Source organism: Taurulus bubalis, assembly GCF_910589615.1.
Source record: "Taurulus bubalis genome assembly, chromosome: 17".
NCBI lineage: Eukaryota > Metazoa > Chordata > Actinopteri > Perciformes > Cottidae > Taurulus > Taurulus bubalis.
In genome coordinates this window covers 7,593,536-7,608,648 of record NC_136605.1, presented here as the reverse complement: position 1 = coordinate 7,608,648, position 15,113 = coordinate 7,593,536, and the positions used below count along the sequence as shown (strand labels likewise).

Here is a 15,113-nt window from a genome sequence, read left to right as displayed (position 1 = left end):
AGTTTGTTCCAGTTATTTAGGGGCATCTAAATGTCAGCTATCAGGAGTGGAGCTATCTCACTCTTACGTGAAGATAAGTAACGGTAGATCTGTAACAAAGACATTTTATTTGAAACACATACTGTACAGATTGTGGAACTATGTTCAGACTTCCAATACAACTTTGCAATTCATCGTTGAGAATTCTAACGACGAAGGGTTCCCCAGTAAGAAAAAAATAAAAATTGTCAAGGATTTAAAATGTTTGTTTGAAGACAAGTGTAAACCTTCTGCATGGTGGATTTGGGCTCTGATTAATTACAGTAGTTAGAGTAGAAACATCATGAATTTACAATCCTACTGGCACTTATCACATTACTTTTTTTTAATTTTAGTTTTTTTTATTTACACAGAACTAGAAGTAGCAGAATAGAGACTGGTCTGATGTCACTGATGCAGTCACATGACCCAAGGAAACGCGTATATCCTGTAAAGACGCTGCAACACATTACAGCACTACACCCTGGGTGTGATGTCTTTAAATATTCAGAGTGCTTCACAGTACAAATGTAGAAAACTACGAAGACTTCCGCCCAAGTCATTCGACCACAGCCACACCGATTGTGACCTCATCTGTTTTTGTTCTTCCACGTATCCACAAAAAAATAGAAACCGCTGTTTATTTTTCCTACTGCCCGTCTGTGTAAACTCACAGTGGCAGTCAAAGTCTTTCAGTTCAACCTGTGAAGCAAAGGGGCTTCCCGTCATCTCCTCGGCTCACAACAGGAGGACTCAGCATCGTGGGGACCTCCAGGCTGAAGGCTATTGTCCACTCAGGAAGGCAAGATGGCCTTTGGTGCATTTGTTGGCATAGTGACCCTTCTCACCACACTACAGAGAAAGGGAAGACAAAACATGGACTCTTCCGTAAAAGAAGAAAAAATGCTGGTGATCGCAACAGATATTTTCTTCTCCCGATTTACTTTGTTTCCAGAAATGAGACGATCAATGCCACTCGTATGCACAGTAAATATTTAGCTGGAGGCAACAGGCGCTTAGCACAAAGGCTGTAAAAACTATTTTGCTAAACTAACTAGCTTTTTACATTGGGTGAAGGTCTCTACTTTTCTTTGGCTTACTTAACTTAATGACTGATCTTTTTTTATTCAACTTCTTTTTGTTCCAACAGTTGTTGAAGTTGGAAACCGTAATGCTGCATGTGTGAAAATAACTTTGTAAAAGTAAAGAATAAAAACATCTGCTGGCCGTAGCTTCATATTTACTGAGAAGACAAGTGTGGTTTTGATCCTCTCATCAAACTCTCAGCAAGAAAGCGAATAACATATTAGCTGAATGTCATTACGACTACAGTGAGAGACGGGTGCCTCAGTGGTGATATTCAACACACACACATTAGCAGATGTTCAGAAGACTCACCTTGTAGCAGGTGACCTGGTCCAGTGGCCGAGGCCCTCTGTTGCCAGGCATGTTATTGTGCTGATGAGAAGGAGCCATTGGCATGTGGTTCTGCGGCCGCATGCCTGGACTGGAGTTGGTCAGCTGGATGAGAGAGAGCGACGTGCGGCCGATGGTAGGAACAGGCTGCAGCAGGAATAAAAGAGAAATATTTTCAAATCAGCAAGTAAATAACAGAGCGCTGAGGCAGAGGCTTCTGCAGGTGTGCGTATGTGTGTGTGTATTTCGGTGATAGTGTACGTTTCCCCTCACCTTTGACTGGTTATGCATTTGCTGTTGCAGAGGAGGCTGTTCAGAAGCTCCCATAGGCAATTCAAAACGAGGGCTGTGGAGGAACATCTCACTGTTAATCTACATTACTGTCAGGGGAAGTCTCCAATAATTAAAATTGTATTGCTAACAAAAAATAAGGCAGAGATAGATGCTTTTGATGCATTTCATTTGACCTGCTAATCAAAACAAATTTATATTATGTAAGAATCAAATAAAAAGGATAACGTACTGCATAAATTTACAGGTTTTTCCCTCTGGACAGAAGCCCACCAGGTAATTCATACAGATCACCCTCCTTGTGTGTCTGTGTCTGCAGTCAGGACCTGTGAAAGGAAGATGAATAAAGATCCCAGCAGAAAGTAAAGAGTCTGTTTTGCTGCTGATTAAGGAATTCAAACTTGCGTCGGAAAACTATGTGCGTTAATATCAATACTGCTGGAATGTTTGTTAGCAGGACGTACCGTGTTTGCAGAAGCCTCGGTCATACCAGGGACAGTCTTTGATCTTGGACTCCGGATCAATGTGCAGGAACGGACATTCCTTGTTGCTGCACTCACCTGCAGGATTTTAACACAAATTAAATATGGGCCAAATCCACTCTCGGCATTCAACTGGGGTGTTCAATGGTGACAATGCAAACAGTCACTGGGCTCATCTTGTGTGATTTTATGAAACATTGAGTTCACCAACCAAACTTGGAGTAGAAGTAGCATTCAGGCATCTTGGTCATGTCGTATTCATGGAGGAACTCGCACTGGTCTCCCTTCTTACACAGACCTCTGAGCCAGTGCTTACACACCACCGTCTTCTCTCCACTGATGTGACGGAACGGACACATGCCACCTGGAAGCAGGGAACAAATAAAGATACAACACAAACGGTGGTACAACTTTCCTAATTCACAACATTGCATTAGAATACACCCTCTGCTTGGATCTTAGAGCAACAAACTCCCTTGCTATGTATTAATGTCTACTGCAGTAATACAACTTTTTCCATTCCTATGATTTTCACTCCTCTGGGCTCCATTTGTATTGTTATCATCATATGGTATCATATTTGTTATCAATCATTTTACCTGTGGTTATTATTTTCTTGACAAACAAAACAATATGGTCATATTACTGCAATGTGATAATCTACTGAAAATCAAATCACAACAATGTTTCAGGAATGTACTACTGTTTGTGTTTTGTTGCTCGTTATGCATTTAGCGAATGATAATAAATTATCCTTTAATATTTGTGACTGGTGGATGTCATCTTAACACGACCAGTACTCATATTTATCTGAAATGGTCCAATTGCATTGTGGGAAATGTAGGATCCGGTGTTTTAGAAGCTTGACTCTTACTAAAAAACTAAAAGTCGGCATAACTCTGCCTCCGCTGCTTCAGTTTGAAGCACTATGTTTATAATGCATCTCTTGTGATTCCCCACCTTTATTTAATTGAAATACTAACGTGCTTTTAACTCACCTTTCTGACACGCTGCTCTCATGAAGAACTCGCACACAGCAGACCCGGACTCTGCGGGGACACAGTATTACGACATTAACACATTGAGGGGACACAAAGCTGACATGAGCGTCCGCACACGGCCAGGTGTCAGCGGTCACCCGCCTTTAGCTCCTCTCCGTTGTACTCGGAAACTTTACCCACTGCGGCTAAGTATCAGCTAGCATCCGAGCACTTACTGTCCATGCCGGGGAAGGGCAGCGGCTGCGCCCCGAGCTGCTGCTGCATGGCCAGCTCCAAGTCAAACTTGAGGTGGTCCACGGTCGCCAGCATGTCCTGCATGTCTGCGGTAGTCGATCGCGCTCTGGTCGAAGAGATCTAGATCTAGCTAGCTCGAGGCTGAGCTAGCTCGGTAGCTAGCTAGTACCTTCTTCCACAGCCAGCTAAAGTGGCTAACGGGGCTAGCTAGGCTAACCAATAAGAGAACAACAATCGGGGAGCTTCCTTGTGAGAAACCAGAAAAGGCTGCTGCTGTTCTTCGCTTTGTAGGGCGGTTTTTAATGGGAAACAACCTAACATTAGTCTGTCTCTGACTTTTTATTCGTCACAAACTGCTCTTCGTTCTCAACCAGTTGGTTCTCAACGGTGGATGGATGGAAGGCGCGCAGAGTGACCTCTGACCTCACGGATTGAGGCCAGACTAAACGATCACCGAGTGCTTTGTTAAACTCGCACCACAGTGTGGTGGTCTTTCTTATCCATAATACTTTAGGGAGAAATTAACATAACAAAAGTAAATACATTAAAAAAAAGTGTAAAACGTGTACCTTTATACCCTTTAACGTTATCCCCCTCAGAGCAAACGGACTAAAACAAAAATAGATCTACATTCTGGATTAAGTATTTAGATTTTTTTGGGGGTCTTAAATATGTATTTTGTTATATTTGGAAAAAAAGTCCATACTTAATTAACTGTTAACCTTTAACTGTTTTTAAAAAATGGCAGTCTAAATACCACCTTTTTGCACGCTGACGAAAATAAACTGGTAGATAAATGATTTGTTACACAGAAGAAGAAATGTATGGTGACATGGAGAGGAAAAAATATTGTGCTCGGTTTAATAATCGTGCATACAATTTAGTAATTTGTGCGTTGGAATTAATAATGAATTTAATACAATATCGTAATGCCATAATCTTGTACATTTTGCACTATGTATACACTCTATATATTCGCTATATGCTTGGATTTAATAATATTTAATGTTGATCTTAGGATGAGAATTTTGTTTGCGTTGTGTTTTCAAAATTAGAACAAAGTTATATTTACAAATAAACCAATAATACTAATTATAATTCAAACTCACCAATCATTATGCAAGGATTTTTCATATCGATCCCCAGTCTCCCCACAGTTTGCATGTTGAAGTGTCCCTGAGCTAGACACTGAACCCCCAGTTGCTCCCTGGGCCCCACTGCTCCCCAAAATGCCATGGGTCAAATGCTCCTCTGCGAATCGCCACCTTAATGTGGTGGAGGTGTTTGAGTGGCTCAGTGATCCTGGAAGCTATGCATCAGTAGGGTCTCCAAAGGCAAACAGGTGAGAGCCCAGACTGGTTCTAGACCTGATTAATTGAAGTTACCGGACAAGGGAAACCGGTGCGAGCGCCATGGGCCATCAGCCCAAAGACAGAGCATGGAGCAGCCACCCTGTGGCTGGGGACGTGGAATCTGAGCAAATGTCAACATGCTGACTAAGACGGTGAATTTGATAAACTACATTTTCTCAACCTCAGTAAAGCACATTGTGAGCTGATGTAAACATTGAGCAAAGTACATGCTTTGTACTGTAAGTGCATTAGTCCAGTTTTCAGTTCAGTATTGAAAGACAATACCTTTTGTTTCAATTATTATGGATCCTTTATTAATTAAATGAAACAATTATGTTTTTTTATTTTTCAAATTGTATACATACACAGTATAAGACTCATGTCTGAAAGGAATATTCATGTTTTGTGCTTCCAACAAAACCTTGGAATTTTAACATTAAACATTAAATTTTAATACAATAAATTACTTTTAAGATTAAAGCTTGAATGTGATCGCACCATTGGAGACCAAAGCAACAGTGGAGAACTAAAAAGGGCAAAAGGTACTGCAACTACACTGGATAATTTGAGGACAAATCTGTTCCAAGCTGAACCCGAAAGTAGTAAGGAGGAAGTATCTTGATTTGAGCGATGACAGATTAACACACCTACACTCAAAACAAATATACAGAAAAAAAGAACACACCAGCAAAATTTGGCATTATAATATTTTGTTCTAATCATCATCATCATCATCAGTCCGGCCCTCTACAGCTCAGGTAGGCCCGGCATGGGGAACTGGCCAGCGAAACCCTCCACCTCGGCCCTGATTTCTGAGACCCGCTCCTGGAACTTCTCTCCTTTGGCGAGCGCCTGAACGAACTCCTTCAGAAAGGCCTTGGGATCCAGGCTTCTCTGCACCTCCAAGGTCAGCTCAATACCTGCAGGAGGAAGGAGAGCGGGGAGGGCTTTCACATTGCAATTTCATTCATGGGAAATCCTGTTTTGGTTTTTCTTTGTTTGGTTTTCAGTGGATAGTTCTACGTACTACAATGGCCTCAGTTGACTGAGCTACGGAGTGGAAGCTAATCGGAGAGTTGAATCAGAACTGCAACAAATATACATCTCTTCAACGTTGCAAGTGAGAACAACGCACAACTAAATGTCTTGGTTCAAACAACTGAGTGAATTCCTTCAAGTTAAATCTTTAGCTTCCTCCGACCATTAAAATAGGCACGACAGATATTTAAGTTTAGTGACTGGATTTTTCTTCTTTTTTTAAATCAAGTTTTAGTTCACTTCTCCACTTTAGTTTTTATGTTAAAAAACTACTTTTAAATTTGCCGTTTTAAAGTTGGACAGTTAAAAAGCGTTTTGATCTATCTAGATCTGACTTTAGCATCACTGGGAAAGAAGGAAAGAAGGAAAGAGAGGCAGAGGGAAAGAGAGAGAGAGAGCGAGGACCACCTGCACAATCTCAGTAATTTAAGCTTTAAAAAAAAAAAAGTAGGGCAATTAAAAGATTACCTCTGTGAATGAACTCGGCCACCTTCTTGAAATCATCCTCCATCATGCCTCTGGAGGTCAGAGCTGGAGAGCCAAACCTCAGACCACTGGGCCGCAGAGCGCTCTTATCCCCTAGAACACACGTGTGCGGAAACATCAAGAGTAGCACTCTGTAGGGAAAAGGGCCTTTACACGTTTATATAAAGTTACATTCACAGAAACAAAGGCTGGACTTCTTTTCCTCAAGTTTACTCACAATGATGGCCAATGTGTAATTGTCAGTTCATAAACAGACACACACAAACACACAAACACACACTATACCTGGACATGTGTTCTTATTGCAAGCAATGGCACAGGCTTCCAAAACCTTCTCAGCTCGTCCTCCATCGGTCCCTTTGCTGCGAAGGTCGAGCAAGATCAGATGGTTGTCAGAGCCGCCTACACAGGAAGAGAAGAACATTGTGTAAACTACGCAAGACTATGAAGTTATCAACTGCTATCAGAAATCTGTTACAGCGCCCTTTTTATACAGTCATTTACCAGTAAAAGAAAACAGAGACATCAAGCATGGAAGGTCATCATCATATCATTTGAAACTACATGACAAAAGATTCAGGGATATATGAATGTTAAAATTAAAGTGTACGGCACTCATTAAAAGTGCAACGTTTTCTAATTATATGTATCACTTAGCATCTTGTAATTAGAAGAAAAACAATGAAAAAAAAACATGGTGCATAATTATGAGGAAAAAAAAAGAAAAAAAATATGGGGGGATTATTAGTGCGAACACAATCAGTCGGTCCTTGGAGACCGCTTGAGAAACAGCAAATGGATCCCAGGGCTTTGAGAGCAGGCGCTAGTACAGAGGGTTTTAGAGTTCAAGTGTTTGTTTTAAACATTAAACCATGTAATAATGTTCTAGAAGAAACACAACATACAAGTATAAACCTGAAAATGAGCATAATATATCCCCTTTAAATGAAAGAGGAAATAAAAGCTTTTCTTTGAGGTAAATGCAAAAGCATCCGACACTGTGGATACGTTTCAACTCCATTTGTGTTTGCACAGCGGCACAGCGGCACTTACCAGTCACAATCTTGTAGCCGTGGTCGATAAGTGCATTGGACAGAGATTTGCAATTCTCAAGAACCTGCATCTGGTAGGCCTTGAACTCTGACGTCATGGCTTGCTTGAGAGCTACGGCAACACCTGCCAGGGAAAAAACGTGACCCTAAATGAGCCCGATGCTGAAATGATGGAATGACAGTCGAGGAGCGAAATCGAAAGGGAGAAAGATGACGAGGTGAACCTGCAATAGCGTGGTTGTGTGGTCCTCCCTGCAGCCCTGGAAACACAGCTTGGTTGATCAAGGACTCCAAGTTGTACAGAGTCTCCTTCCCCTTGGCGTCGACACTCCGCACGCCTGGAGGAGGGAGTCAGAGAACAGAGGGAAGAAAAATGAATAGCTAGACACAACAAACAATGAAAGTCACAGAGTACGTATATAGAGAAAACACTAAAAAGACAAGTGGTTTTGTTTTAGCGTCGTATTCCTTTCCTACCTTTCCTGCAGAAGATGAGTCCGGCGCGGCAGCCACGCAGCGTCTTGTGTGTTGTCGTGGTAACAATGTCACAGTACTCAAAGGGTGAGGGCACCACGCCGGCAGCCACCAAGCCGCTGATGTGAGCCATGTCCCCCATCAAGTATGCACCATTCTCATCCGCGACCTGCTTCAGGCGGCCGTAGTCAAGGTTGCGGGAATAGCAGCTTGTTCCTGTGCAAAGAAAAGAGACGCGGGAGGTGAATGGGAGGTTTTTCAGGGATTTTGAGAATACACTCCTCCTTTCATTGATTTGTTTTAGTGTGTGAAAGTAAGAGTAACAGCAGAAGTACCTGCGATGATGAGTCTGGGGTGGAACAGCCGAGCGTTTTCTTGCAGTCTGTCGTAGTCAATGTAGCCAGTTTCTGGATTCACCTGAAACAGAAGAACCGTCTTATTAGAGACACCAAAACATCTGATAAGCAATACATAAATATTTTTTAAAAGGCATGTACTTTACCCATAATTACACTGAAACAACCTAAAAATCACTTTGAATAAAAACATTCTCTATTGTTTTAGGTTTCAGATTTGTCCCACTTTTAAATTGTACATTTTCTGTATTTAGTTTTTATACAATGTGCTTCGAAGCACACAATGATCAGTAATGTTTTAACTGTATATATTTTAAATATATGCCAACACTGCTTCCTCCACAATATCCCACAATGGCTGGGTGTGTGTTGACAACTACGTGATTGTTTTGTACCTTATACGGCATGGACTCAAAGAAGATGGACGTGGCGGAGATTTTCTTCTTCTCCGTCATGAAGCCGTGTGTCAGGTGACCTCCGTCAGGAAGGTCCAGCCCCATGATCCTGCCGTGGGGCTCCACGACGGCCGTGTAGACGGCAAAGTTAGCAGGTGAACCTGAGAGGGAAGCACAAGCAGAAGCTCAACAAATGGAAAAAGAAAGTACGGGGAGGGAGAGTTTAAAGGTCTAAATACTGATCACATCAATCAGGCTCTACACTGAATATTAAACAGAGCTTAATACGTTTAATCACTATTTGATACCTGAGTATGGCTGCACGTTGACGGCCCATTTCTCAGAGTCCAGACCATAGGTCTCTAGTGCCCTCTTCTGACAGAGCCTCTCCAGCTCATCGACATGCTCCGTACCACCGTAGTACCTGAACGCACCGATCACATGGAGCGTTACTGCAATACTGATCTGGTATTAAATTGGGGGGAGAAAGCAGAGTGCGCCACCTCCAGGACGTAATGAAACATTAGGGATTCATGGAGAACTGGATTCAGTCCGTTACCTCTGACCGGGATATCCCTCAGAGTATTTGTTGTTCATGCAGGAACCCAGCGCCTCGAGAACGGCTCGGCTGGCAAAGTTTTCTGACGCTATCAGCTCCAGACCGTACGTCTGCCTGTGCTTCTCTTTTTTTATGATGGAGAACACCTACAAACACAAAGATTGTACCGCTCAGGGGACAACAACAACGCAAAAGATCACCAGAAATATCTGGTCAAACTCAATCACCACTCCAGTCCCCAGAAGACAAGACCTTGTACTCTTATTTAAAATACACCGAACACAAACCTCAGAGTCGTTGATGGCCAGCGGCTCCAGCAGCATCTTGTTGTGCGAATCCCACGTTTCTTTGCTCACAGCACCATTGTGTCTATTTGCTAAAGACATGGTTTCTCTGTTTCTCTGGTCACACAAAGTGGAAATCTAAAGAGGAAGATAGTTATTTGTTTAGAGACTAGATATGAGTCAAAACAAATATTTCATTGAAAAGATGAATATCTAAAATATGGTGGATGTTGATGAAAGTGTCTACGGCGAGTGCTGCTGACAGACACATTTATGTTACCGGGCCTGAGCCTCAGACAGAGCAGCAGTGGCATGTTAATCTTTGAACCATGACACAGGCCGATAAGCAAATCAACTGCAGAAGCTGCCACAACGCGTTATTAGTTAACTCAGACAACAACACGACCTCTGAGGGTTTACAGCTGCGCGCCTAAGGGCCAACTCTGTTATCTGATCTGGCCGTCCTCTCTACACCGTCTACAAGTCACTGCAGGTCACTCATGCGTCTGTGGGACATATATGCATGCATGCATGCATATATGTATGTATGTATGTATGTATGTATGTATGCATGCATGCATGTATGTATGTATGCATGCATGTATGTATGTATGCATGCATGTATGTATGTATATGAGGCTGGCCATCCTCGCTACAATGTCTACTGTACAAATCACTGCAGGTCACTCATGACTCTCGTGACTTTATTATCTGATCGACTGACCCAGAAGCTGAGCAGCAAAGAGGAAAAGTTGCAGATGTGAGAGGTGTGAAAGTGGTTATCTAGCGTTGAAAATAAATAAATAATAATAAAAATATAAATACACAGGCAAACAGTTAGCCTTTAGAAACACACACACACAGTTACTTGTTACTTTCGACATGACCTAACAGGCACTCGGGTTACAGTTAGCTGGCAGACCGCTAACTCGGTGGCGCTGCGGAAGAGCAAACGAACCGAACATAAAACGAGTAAAATGCAAAAGCTGATTTCTTGGTGTAATAAATATTTTCTACACGGCAACACACACGTTTCCATTTAGCCCGCAGTGACGTGAACTTGCACGCGGTAGCTCGCTCACCAGTGGAGTGGAGGCTCTCTCGCTGTCCCGTGTGATGCTGCACCTCTGACCGCGGGGCTGCAACAAAACAACGCGTCTCTCTCTGCGGGGATAAAGTCCGCCAAACTTTCCACCAATCCGCTGATTTGTTCTTTTTCTTTTGGGTGTTGTGCATCCAGCATGTGCGGCGCATTACTGCCCCCTGTGCTCTGGTCGGGGCACAGAATCTACCGGGTCAGAATTTGGTATAACACAGCTATGAATTATTATTAGCCAAATAAAAAGCAGGTTCTTGATTATTTCATTTTTTTGAAGAGCAGAATTCATTAGTATTGCAGCATTAAGTATTGCATCCAGTGTTTGCATGCCTCAGTATATTGAACCTTCAAGAGGAAATGTTATGGTATACTTCTCTTACAGTTATGCTGACATTGCGTTATTCATTTAAATCTATATATATATATATATATATATATATTACATATTATTAAGTGATAATAATCTCTTGAGGTTTAATGTTTGTATGTTAAATTATATATATATATATATATATATATATATATATATATATATATATATATATATATATATATACGGGCATGTTTTATTTATTTGTCATTGTTTTTATTCTTCATTGTTGTCAAATGCAGCAGCTGATGTGATACACATTTCCTAACTAGAATCCTGTAGATGTGGTATGTGTGAACATTAGGGAAAATCCAACTAGCGTGAACATTTGCTTGTATTCATTTTGAATCCATGTAAGTCATGAACGTAGTCCTGCCGGTTAGGGAGTGTGGGTGGGACACACCTATCGTTCATCAAACAAGAGCAACATGAAGTCATGCGTTGCTTCGCTCAAGGCCAAAGCTATAATCTGAGACTTTATACACACCGGCCCAGAGATTAAATCCCGACCCTTTATTCCTGCCTGGCATTTCATAAATTCATCATCGTCTTCATATAAACATGTTTAACTCCAGTCCTCCTATATTTGTTAGTATTTCCCCCGTCATATCAATTATGTCAGAGCCAGATTGACCCACGACAGGGTCATCATCCTTTTTATCTTATATATTCATTTATCTGTTCAGTTATGCTGCAAACCTTGCTCTCATTTTCACATCAGCGGATGCAGCGTGGACTCCTGCGCCTGAGGCTGGTAAAGCCTGCTCGAAATCAGTCGGGACAGTAATAAAGCAAATAAAGAAATGTACAAATTTTACTGGTTCCATCATAATAATCTGAAATATTTCCATAAATCAGGTATATACACAATGTAAGATCCCCAAAAAACATAGTGTAAAAGTCAGAATTGTACAATGATAAGTTTACCGTTACTAATATCATAGGTTAGAAGGGGGTTCATTCAAAGTGCACGTGAAGACCGATGTATTCTCAAATGTAGCTTTACTTCCTGGAGGGATCAACAAGGCCAAAATATACACAACCCTTCTCTGGTGTTGCCTCAACCATTTTCCATATGTAACAGAAATGTCAAGAACATAACTCTTCCTTTAAAAATAGTCAAATATATATATTGCGCCAGTCCGTGAACATGTAAAAAAATAAGCCTCTGATAAATTCTCTGCATCATTTCATTGAGAGGGAGTTTATTCCTCTCGCTGCCGCCGCTGCTGCGTCTTTTGCTGTAAAATAAAAGAGAGACACAATCAGCTGGACAACTTGACAAACTGTGGGGTTTTCCATTTCAGATCATTTAATATGGTAATGTATCTTCTTCCAATGGAATCACATCGTGAATCAATCATATTGAGATGTCGTGATACACTATCACGTCGTCCACATTGATCATGAAACGCACATAGTAACTCGAATGTGAAATATTTGGAGAGAATATCGTTTGTGGAGGGCGAATTTGTTTTTACAATACAATAGAGCATACAGCTGAGGACAGGGTTCTCTCCACATAATCATGGAGGAGAACAATGCATAAAGGTCTCAAATGTTGGTCAAAATTAATTGAGATTAATGTTTTCCAACAGCAGTCTCGTGTGCAGGATTTTCTTAATTCATTCATTCAGCTTTATTTTTCCACGCTCTACTATGTGCTTTTTCACATCGACTATTTACCAGAGGACATGCTATATCGTTGTGTATATAAATATAAGATCAGACCCTTATTTCCTTCTAACATACCTTGTAACGCTGCTTAGCTTACATGGACAAGCAGGACAGAGGTTAGATTTATGCTTTATTGTTCGTATTTTCCAACACAGAGCCATGAACAGTAGATACGCTGTCGACTATGCAGAGCTCTAAGTAAACAATCACTGGCTGAAAGACTTATCAGATACAAAACCAGATTCCAATCGGTAAAAGGATATTTACCTTAATAAATGTTTTGCTTACCTTTTTTCTCTTGTTCTTTCTTTCTCGCCGCATCTTCTCTCTGTTTCTTGATGATGGCGAGACGAGCGAGGTCAGCTTTGGCCTGGTCTGTTTTGCCTGCCAAGTGCATCTTCATGTAGCGCTCCTTCGCTTTCTGCTTCTCTATGTCCTCTCTGTGCATAAGCATGTGTGTGTGTGTGTGTGTGTGTGTGTGTGTGTGTGTGTGTGTGTGTGTGTGTGTGTGTGTGTGTGTGTGTGTGTGTGTGTGTGTCAAAGTGGGGGAAAGTGAACAAAGTTATGAGGGAAGTGGAAATGTACAGACATAAAATGAAAACAGAATAAACCCATTAGCCTTTTTAGTGTTAATGTCCTAACCAGTTTCGGAATATGCTAGTAATCAGTGAAACTGACTGTGCAATACTGTTGTCATAGCTGTGTGCCTTATTTTATATATTTTCTTATACTATTAGCATTTATAGCAATGTTTTTTGTATTCTTAATTTTGACTTTAAGATTATTGTCATTCTGTGTGTAAGGAGGACCTAGCTAAATAATCTTTTCATTGTACGGAGTAACTGTCTGTTATCTGTGCATATGACAATGAAAATATCTTGAATCTTAAATCTTGAATACTTCTCCAAATGTCATGGATGCAACTTCTACTGTGAGGAAGTTTTTACTAAATACTATACGTTAAAAATGAAGTTCCAATGTAGCACCGATTCGATGTCACACCAAGCACACACCTCTCTCTCCTTGATAACTGCTTGGGCTCGTCCAGCTCAATCTGCGTCACCTTCTTGGACTTCTGAGCCACTCTGTTGGGGTTCTCGATTTCTATCAAGCCCTCCACACCCGCTCTCCTCCTCTGTAAACACATCACAACAGCTCGTACAATATGAAGTTAATGCTTTGAATATAGCAAACAGTGAACAAATGACAAAAACTGCCATGCAGAAAGAAAATAAAACGTTACATGGAGCTTCAAATGTGCACATCAATTAATAATAAATGATATTACTATTTTAATGTGTGTTTGGTTGCAGAGCATAGGAATGACAGAAACAGTGTGGCGGTACATCTGAGTTTTCATCGTCGCTGTCTTCTGAGCCTGACGCCGGGAGCTTCTCCTCTGCAATGTCATTCTGAGCTGCACCTCCCGCCTCTTCTGCTTCCTTCTCTTGCTAGAACATATAAAGGAGGAGAGGCGTCCAGTTAAACACATGCAGTGAAGAAAGGGAATACATACACAATAAGCAGTTGTTTTCTTCTTTTTACTCCATTCAAACACAGCACTCCTTTCACAACAATCCCTCTCTTCTGGCTGGTTAGAGGGCACTGCAGCAATATCAGACACGAAGATTAGTTTACACAGTTTACTCTTTTCAATGTAAAGATGTTATTGAGTTGCATTTTGGGAAGTGTAGGATCCACCCTTCTTTGTTTTTTAACTTGACCAAAACTTTAAAGAAAAGCTGAGCACTTGTCTGTGTTCAGACAGTGATTCCAACATGAACATGGTTCAACCAGTAGTTGAATGTATTGCGATCCACCAACCTGTTTCTTCTCTTTCTCTGCCTTCATCTGGGCGTCTATCTCCTCGGGGCTGGTGTACGTCCTCACGCGACCCTTGTTGCTACCTTTCCTCCCTGCATCAAGAACCATGTCAGTGCTTTTTTTTTTTTATTCAATAATTTGCACAAGTATAATTTCATAAAATTAGCAAACGGCAAAATACATTAAATTTAAGTTAATCCAACAAGTCAGGGGGGCAACCGCAGAGAGAGAGAGAGAAAAAAGACAAACAAAAGAAAGACAAAGCTAAGTAAAATAAAAAAAAGAGGACACTAAGGCACGAGTGTGTAATTACAAACATATATTACTGGCAGCACATGTCGTTACAGTTCTCATGGCCTTTTCCCCCAGTGCTTGTCTATGACCACACAGTAAGTTAGAGAGGCTTCTCTTGGACCGCTGCCTGTTGTTGGGTCGCTAACAGCAGGTTAACAAATGTGCAAAACGCGTGTCAAGCGGGTTTAAAATCCTTCTTACCTCCTTTGGGCATTTTGACAAACAAATCCTCTATTTAAAACTCCCTATCAACTAAATACTGAAACACAAGTGTCAAAACAGTCCTACGAACTGACAGGTGGCTAAACTCTCACTGGGGTTGAGTATAGAAATACTCTGAGTAGTTCAAGTATTTGCCTTTTAATAAATATTCAATACGAAGGTTTTTCCCAAGGAAATAGTAAACATATG

The 15,113-nt window shown here is 41.2% G+C and overlaps 3 protein-coding genes across 3 annotated transcripts; all 3 read right to left on the bottom strand.

Annotated features, from left to right (window-relative positions):
• Positions 1-88: 88 nt before the first annotated feature.
• cpsf4 (cleavage and polyadenylation specific factor 4) lies at positions 89-3,526 on the bottom strand (the record flags this gene model as incomplete). Its single annotated transcript, XM_079233391.1, has 8 exons — positions 89-870; positions 1,417-1,581; positions 1,708-1,780; positions 1,958-2,051; positions 2,190-2,285; positions 2,419-2,571; positions 3,206-3,256; positions 3,424-3,526. 8 exons carry the CDS (start codon positions 3,524-3,526, stop codon positions 802-804), a joined length of 804 nt encoding a protein of 267 aa, XP_079089517.1. The 3' UTR covers positions 89-801.
• Positions 3,527-5,109: 1,583 nt separating this feature from the next.
• Positions 5,110-9,540, bottom strand: shmt1 (serine hydroxymethyltransferase 1 (soluble); the record flags this gene model as incomplete). Its single annotated transcript, XM_079233375.1, has 11 exons — positions 5,110-5,714; positions 6,301-6,411; positions 6,604-6,720; positions 7,372-7,494; positions 7,595-7,708; positions 7,848-8,060; positions 8,180-8,261; positions 8,596-8,756; positions 8,904-9,019; positions 9,155-9,300; positions 9,442-9,540. The coding sequence occupies 11 exons, from the start codon at positions 9,538-9,540 to the stop codon at positions 5,542-5,544; spliced, it is 1,455 nt and encodes a 484-aa protein (XP_079089501.1). The 3' UTR covers positions 5,110-5,541.
• A 1,857-nt stretch (positions 9,541-11,397) lies between these two features.
• pdap1b (pdgfa associated protein 1b) lies at positions 11,398-15,011 on the bottom strand. Its single transcript, XM_079233377.1, has 6 exons — positions 14,904-15,011; positions 14,409-14,500; positions 13,931-14,035; positions 13,598-13,719; positions 12,873-13,024; positions 11,398-12,148 (listed from the first exon to the last, which is right to left on the bottom strand). The coding sequence occupies exons 1-6, from the start codon at positions 14,914-14,916 to the stop codon at positions 12,093-12,095; spliced, it is 540 nt and encodes a 179-aa protein (XP_079089503.1). The 5' UTR covers positions 14,917-15,011; the 3' UTR covers positions 11,398-12,092.
• Between the last annotated feature and the right edge of the window lie 102 nt (positions 15,012-15,113).